Raw genomic sequence first — 8,064 nt, 5'->3', positions numbered from 1 at the left:
CCGCGACGGTCGCTGCCGTGGTCCCGCGCCAGGCTGGGCGGCGTCCCCCGGCTCACGCCTTCTTCTTCTGCACGTGGCCGCAGTCGTGCTTGCCGCGGACGACGGTGAGGCGGACGCCGGGCAGGTCCTGGGTGCGGCCGCCCTGCAGCAGGACCACGTGGTGCTCCTGGAGGTGGTGGCCCTCGCCGGGGACGAAGCAGACGGCCTCCCGGCCCGTGCTCAGCCGCACCCGGGCGCACTTGCGGTTGGCCGAGTTGGGCTTCTTGGGCTTGCGGGTCATGGTCTTCAGCACGACGCCCTTGAGCTGCGGGCGGCCCTCCGTGGGGCCCAGCTTCGGGGGCGGCCGCTTGGGCCGCCCCGCCCGGTGCATCTGGTTCAGGGTGGCCATGGGCCGGCGGGCGGCCCACAGCCCTGGAGCGGGAGGGAGAAGGGAGAGGTGAGGCGCGGGCCGGGATGCAGTCAATCATCATCAATCGTATTGACTGAGCGCTTACTGTGTGCACAGCACTGGACTAAGCGCTTGGGAAGTACAAGTGGGCAACACAGAGAGACAGCTAAGCGCTTACTATGCGCAAAGCACCCCCCAGCCCCACCTCCCTCTTGGTCGTCCACCGCCTGAAGTCTTCCCGCTGCTGGAAAGAGCCCGGGCTTTGGAGTCGGAGTTCACGGGTTCCAATCCCAGCTCCGCCAATTGCCAGCTGGGTGACTTTGGGCAAGTCACTTCTCTGGGCCTCAGTTCCCTCATCTGGAAAATGGGGATTAAGACTGTGAACCCCCCCGTGGGACAACCTGATCACCTTGTAAACTCCCCGGCGCTTAGAACGTTGCTTTGCACATAGTAAGCGCTTATTAAATGCCATCATTATTATTATTATTATCTGTGGGAGCCTCTTTGGGCCTCCCATCTCTCCGTCGGCCTCCTACGGCTGCCCCCTGCCACCCCCGACCAAAGGTCCCCTACGGCCCCGGGGCTAGAGATGGTCCCTCTTCAGGCCCGGCCGCCGGCCCTCCCACCTATAATAGTAATAATAATGATGGCATTCATTCATTCAGTCAGTCGTACTCCCACCTATAATAATAATAATAACGGCATTCATTCATTCAATCGTGTTTATTGAGCGCTTACTGCGTGCAGAGCACTGGACTAAGCACTTGGGAAGTGCAAGTTGGCGACAAAGAGAGACGGTCCCTACCCGACAGCGGGCTCACAGTCTAGGAGGGGGAGACGGACAACAAAACAAAACACAGTAACAAAATAAAATCAATTGAATAAATACGTATGAGTAAAATAGAGTAATAAATACGTACAATTCAATTCATTCAATCATATTTATTGAGCGCTTACTGTGTGCAGAGCACTGGACTAAGCGCTTTGGGAAGTGCAAGTTGGCGACATAGAGAGACGGTCCCTACCCAACAGCGGGCTCACGGTCTAGAAGGGGGAGACAGACAACAAAACAAAACATAGTAACAAAATAAAATCAATAGAATAAATACGTACGAGTAAAATAGAGTAATAAATACGTACAATTCATTCATTCATTCAATTCATTCAATCGTATTTATTGAGCGCTTACTGTGTGCAGTGCACTGTAATGATTGGATGAATGAACCAATTTATTGAGTGCTTACTGTGTGCAGAGCACCGGACTAAGCGCTTGGGAAGTCCAAGCCGGCAACATGGAGAGACGGTCCCTACCCAACAGCGGGCTCACAGTCTAGAAGGGGGAGACAGACAACAAAACATAGTAACAAAATAAAATCAACTGAATAAATATGTACAAGTAAAATAGAGTAATAAATATGTACAATTCATTCATTCATTTAATCGTATTTATTGAGCGCCTACTGCATGCAGAGCACTGGACTAAGCGCTTGGGAAGTACAAGTCGGGAACATAGACGGTCCCTACCCAACAGCGGGCTCACAGTCTAGAATGGGGAGACGGACAACATATTAACAAAATAAAATAAATAGAATAAATATGTACAAGTAAAATAGAGTAATAAATACGTGCCATTCATTCATCCAATCGTATTTATTGAGCGCTTACTGTGTGCAGAGCACTGGACTAAGTGCTTGGGAAGTACAAGTCGGCAACACAGAGTTAAGCACTTACTATGCGCAAAGCACCGTTCTAAGTGCTGGGGAAGGTCCAAGGTGATCAGGTTGTCCCACGGGGAGGGGCTCACAGTCTTCATCCCCATTTTACAGATGAGGCAACTAAGGCCCAGAGAATAATACTAATGATGGCATTTATTAAGCGCTTACTATGTGCAAAGCACCGTTCTAAGCGCTGGGGAGGTTACAAGGTGATCAGGTGGTCCCACATGGGGCTCACAGTCTTCAGAACCATTTTACAGATGAGGCAACTGAGGCCCAGATAATAATAATAATGATGATGGCATTTATTAAGCACTTACTATGTGCAAAGCACCGTTCTAAGCGCTGTGGGGGAGACAAGGTGATCAGGTTGTCCCACGTGGGGCTCACAGCCTTCATCCCCATTTTCCAGATGAGGCAACTGAGGCCCAGAGAAGGGAAGTGACTTGCCCAAGGTCACCCAGCTGACTATTGGCGGAGGCAGGATTTGAACCCATGACCTCTGACTCCAAAGCCCGGGCTCTTTTCCACCGAGCCATGCTGCTTGTCTAACACCTATCCACCCTCTTCTCCTACTCCGCTCCGGTTCTCGCTGTCCGCTCCTCCCACCCTCACCATCTCGGCCGGCCTCATTCTCCGCTCGCTAACCTCCAACCCCAATATCCCGCCCTTCTTCCCACCTGGAATTCTTCCCCTCCCACCCCACCCCACCTTCAAAGCCCTCAGAGTCACCAGTTCACAGCTCTCCCCTCCTTCAAGACCCTCCTGGAATCACCCCGTCTCCCGGGATGAATCTTTCTTCTCTTCATTCATTCATTCGTATTCATTGAGCGCTTACTGTGTGCAGAGCACTGGACTATGCAGTGCTCTGCACATAGTAAGCGCTCAATAAATACGATTGATGATGATGATGATGACTACGCGCTTAGGAAGTCCAAGTTGGCAACGTATAGAGACGGTCCCTACCCAACAGCGGGCTCACAGCCTAGAAGGGGCCCTACGATCAATCAATCAATTAATCGTATTTATTGAGCGCTTACTGTGTGCAGAGCACTGTACTAAGCGCTTGGGAAGTACAAATTGGCAACATCTAGAGACGGTCCCTACCCAACAGTGGGCTCACAGTCTAGAAGGGGGAGACAGAGAACTCCTCGACAGATCACCTCGACACTTTGGCGCTGGCTATTTCTCCTTACTGTTGGGGAGGGACCGTCTCTCTATGTTGCCACCTTGGACTTCCCAAGCGCTTAGTCCAGTGCTCTGCACACAGTAAGCGCTCAATAAATACGACTGAATGAATGAACGAACCAACATACCATTTTCCACTTGTACTGCTCGCAATAAATACTAGGAAATGATGGACGCGTTGATTAAATTTTAGACTGTGAGCCCACTGTTGGGTAGGGACCGTCTCTATACGTTGCCAACTTGTACTTCCCAAGCGCTTAGTCCAGTGCTCCGCACACAGTAAGCGCTCAATAAATACGACTGAATGAATGAACGAACGAACATACCGTTTTCCGCTTGTACTGCTCGCAATAAATACTAGGAAATGATGGACGCGTTGATTAAATTTTAGACTGTGAGCCCACTGTTGGTTGGGTAGGGACCGGCTCTAGATGTTGCCAACTTGGACTTCCCAAGCGCTTAGTCCAGTGCTCCGCACACAGTAAGCGCTCAATAAATACGACTGATTGATTGATTGATTAAATCTCTAGCCGGCTTTCCCCTCCAACGTCTGGCCCGTTTCCGTCCAGGGGATCCGCGCTGCCTTGAGCGCTCGGACTTCCCAAGCGCTTAGTCCAGTGCTCCGCACACAGTAAGCGCTCAATAAATACGACTGATTGATTGATTGATTAAATCTCTAGCCGGCTTTCCCCTCCGACGTCTGGCCCGTTTCCGTCCAGGGGATCCGCGCTGCCTTGAGCGCTCGGACTTCCCAAGCGCTTAGTCCAGTGCTCCGCACACAGTAAGCGCTCAATAAATACGACTGATTGATTGATTGATTAAATCTCTAGCCGGCTTTCCCCTCCGACGTCTGGCCCGTTTCAGTCCAGGGGATCCACGCTGCCTTGAGTGCTTGGACTTCCCAAGCGCATAGTCCAGTGCTCCGCACACAGTAAGCGCTCAATAAATATGATTGATTGATTGATTGATTAAATCTCTAGCCGGCTTTCCCCTCCGACGTCTGGCCCGTTTCCGTCCAGGGGATCCGCGCTGCCTTGAGTGCTCGGACTTCCCAAGCGCTTAGTCCAGTGCTCTGCACACAGTAAGCGCTCAATAAATACGATTGATTGATTGATTAAGGGGGGGATCGCTGTGTGCCCACGCCCCCCGACACCCCTACCCCCCAGCATCCCTCTACTTACCCCAGTTTAGGGTCGTGGTCACCACTCTGAACAGGCCCGGCCAGGACATCTCGGCGAATCCCAGTTACTTCAATCCTGCCAAGGCGCGGGGAAAGGAAAGGAGACAGCGGGTCGGGAGGGATGACTCGGAAAAAAGGACTCCCAACCTTTCCCGTTTTCCCTCCGGAGGTCAGTCAGCCCCTCCATCCCTCCTCTCCGACCCACCCGGAGAGGGGTCCTTCCTCTACAGAGATCTCTGGGGAAGGAGATAATAATAACTAACAATCGTGCTATTTGTTAAGCGCTTACTATTTCGTTCGATCGTATTTATTGAGCACTTAGTGGGTGCAGAGCACTGGACTAAGCGCTTGGGAAGTCCAAGTTGGCAACATAGAGAGACGGTCCCGACCCAACGGTGGGCTCACGGTCTAGAATGTGCACTGTACTAAGCGATGGGGTGGATACAAGCACATCGGGTTGGACGCTGTCCCTGTTCCACGAGGGGCTCACGGCCTCGATCCCCATTTTACAGATGACGGAACTGAGGCCCGGAGAATAATAATAATAATAATAATAATAATGGCATTTAGGCCCAGAGAATAATGATAATAATAATGGCATTTATTAAGTGCTTACTATGTGCAAAGCATGTTCTAATAATAATAATGATGGCATTTATTAAGCGCCTACTATGTGCAAAGCACTGTTCTAAGCGCTAGGGAGGTTACAAGGTGATCAGGTTGTCCCACGGGGGGCTCACAGTCTTCATCCCCATTCTACAGATGAAGTCACCGAGGCCCAGAGAAGTGAATTGGCTTGCCCAGTCACCCAGCTGACAATTGGCGGAGATGGGATTCGAACCCATGACCTCAGACTCCAAAGCCCGGGCTCTTCCCACTGAGCCACGCTGCGCTCTGCACACAGGAAGCGCTCAATAAATACGATTGAATGAATGAATGAATGAATGTTGCAGCGCTTAGAACAGCGCTTGGCACAGTAAGCGCTTGAGAAGCAGCGTGGCTCCGTAGGAAAGAGCCCGGGCTTTGGAGACAGAAGTCATGGGTTCAAATCCCAGCTCCGCCAATTGTCAGCTGGGTGACTTTGGGCAAGTCACTTCACTTCTCTTTGCCTCAGTTCCCTCATCTGTAAAATGGGGATGAAGACTGTGAGCCCCCCCACCGTGGGACAACCTGATCACCTTGTAACCTCCCCGGCGCTTAGAACAGTGCTGTGCACATAGTAAGCGCTTAATAAATGCCATAAAAAAACCACCAAATACCAACATGATTATTATTATTATTACTAAGCGCTGGAGTAGATACAGAGTCCCACAGCAAGCCTCACAAAGTAGGAGCCTGATGGTGCTTGGAGACTGTTGCCGAATTGGACCTTCCAAGCGCTTAGTACAGTGTTCTGCACATAGTAAGCGCTCAGTAAATACGACTGAATGAATGAATCCCTGTTTCCTTGTTTTGGTGTCAGTCTCCCACCCTGTAGACTGTAAACCCGGTGTGGGCAGGGATTGTCTGTCTCTAGTGCTGTACTGGACTTGCCAAGCGCTTAGTCCAGTGCTCTGCACACAGTAAGCGCTCAATAAATACGACTGAATGACTGAACCCCTGTTTCCTTGTTTTGGTGTCGGTCCCCCACCTGCCCCCAGACTGTAAACCCGGTGTGAGCAGGGATTGTCTGTCTTTAGTGCTGTACTGGCCTTGCCAAGCGCTTAGTCCAGTGCTCTGCACTCAGTAAGCGCTCAATAAATAGGACTGAATAGAAAAGCAGCATGGCTCAGTGGAAAGAGCCCGGGCTTGGGAGTCGGAGGTCATGGGTTCGAATTCCGCTCCACCCATTGTCAGCTGTGTGACTTTGGGCAAGCCACTTAATAATAATAATAATAATAATAATGGCATTTATTAAGCGCTTACTATGTGCAAAGCACTGTTCTAAGCACTGGGGAGTTTACGAGGTGATCAGGTTGTCCCACGGGGGGCTCACAGTCTTAATCCCCATTTTACAGATGAGGGAACTGAGGCCCAGAGAAGTGAAGTGACTTGCCCAAAGTCACACAGCTGACAATTGGCAGTGCCGGGATTTGAACCCATGAACTCTGACTCCAGAGCCCGGGCTCTTTCCACTGAGCCATGCTGCTTCTTCTTCTTCTTATTCTTCTTCACTTAACTTCTCTGTGCCTCAATTCCCTCATCTGTGAGATGGGGATTAAAGCTGTGAGCCCCCCGTGGGGCAACCTGATCACCTTGTAACCTCCCCAACGCTTAGAACAGTGCCTGGCACATAGTAAGCGCTTAATAAATGCCATTATTATTATTATTATGGGGATTAAAACTGTGAGGCCCCCCGTGGGACAACCTGATCACCTTGTAACCTCCCTAGTGCTCAGAACAGTGCTTTCCGCATAGTAAGTGCTTAATAAATGCCATTATTATTATTATGAGGATTAAAACTGTGAGCCCCCCGTGGGACAACCTGATCACCTTGTAACCTCCCCAGCGCTTAGAATCAATCAATCAATCAATCAATCGTATTTATTGAGCGCTTACTATGTGCAGAGCACTGTACTAAGCGCTTGGGAAGTACAAATTGGCAACACATAGAGACAGTCCCTACCCAACAGTGGGCTCCCAGTGTAAAAGGGGAGACAGAGAACAGAACCAAACATACCAACAAAATAAAATAAATAGGATAGAAATGTACACGTAAAATAAATAAATAAATAGAGTAATAAATATGTACAACCATGTAATAAATATGTACAACCATGTAATAAATATGTACAACCATATTTATACAACCATACAACCAAGAACAGTGCTTGGCACATAGTAAGCGCTTAATAAATGCCATTATTATTATTATTATGGGGATTAAAACTGTGAGCCCCCCGTGGGACAACGTGATCACCTCGTAACCTTCCCAGCGCTTAGAACAGTGCTTTGCACATAGTAAGCGCTTAATAAATGCCATCATTTTTTATTATTACGGGGGTTAAAACTGTGAACCCCCCGTCTTGGCACATAGTAAGCGCTTAATAAATGCCATAATTATTATTATTATTGTGGGGATTAAAACTGTGAGCCCCCCGTGGGCCAACCTGATCACCCTGTAACCTCCCCAGCGCTTAGAACAGTGCTTGGCACGCAGTAAGCGCTTAATAAATGCCATCATTATTATTATTATTGTTACTATGGGGATTAAAACTGTGAGCCCCCAGTGGGCCAACCTGATCACCTTGTAACCTCCCCAGCGCTTAGAACAGTGCTTGGCACATAGTAAGCGCTTAATAAATGCCATTATCATTATCATTATTATGGGGATTAAAACTGTGAGCCCCACATGGGACAATCTCATCACCTTGTATCCCCCAGCGCTTAGAACAGTGCTTTGCACATAGTAAGCGTTTAACAAATGCCATCATTATTATCGTTATGCACATAGTAAGCGTTTAACAAACGCCACCATTATTATCGTTATGAATGAAACTTTCCCTCACCTTCTTCGACGGCAGCCACTGCAGCCCCGCCGGAACCCAGGATTCCCCCCCTTCCGGGCCCTCCTGCCCGGTAATTGGCTGATTCTCCGGTCAATCTAGAGAGTA

The 8,064-nt window shown here is 49.6% G+C and overlaps 1 protein-coding gene across 1 annotated transcript; it reads right to left on the bottom strand.

Annotated features, from left to right (window-relative positions):
- Window positions 1–34: 34 nt before the first annotated feature.
- On the bottom strand, window positions 35–8,001 carry MRPS12 (mitochondrial ribosomal protein S12). The gene is made up of 3 exons (XM_038767044.1): window positions 7,960–8,001; window positions 4,473–4,547; window positions 35–411 (listed from the first exon to the last, which is right to left on the bottom strand). Exons 2-3 carry the CDS (start codon window positions 4,519–4,521, stop codon window positions 53–55), a joined length of 408 nt encoding a protein of 135 aa, XP_038622972.1. The 5' UTR covers window positions 4,522–4,547; window positions 7,960–8,001; the 3' UTR covers window positions 35–52.
- Between the last annotated feature and the right edge of the window lie 63 nt (window positions 8,002–8,064).

This window comes from Tachyglossus aculeatus, chromosome 26 (genome assembly GCF_015852505.1).
Source record: "Tachyglossus aculeatus isolate mTacAcu1 chromosome 26, mTacAcu1.pri, whole genome shotgun sequence".
Taxonomy (NCBI): domain Eukaryota; kingdom Metazoa; phylum Chordata; class Mammalia; order Monotremata; family Tachyglossidae; genus Tachyglossus; species Tachyglossus aculeatus.
This window is presented reverse-complemented; position numbering and strand designations above follow the sequence as displayed.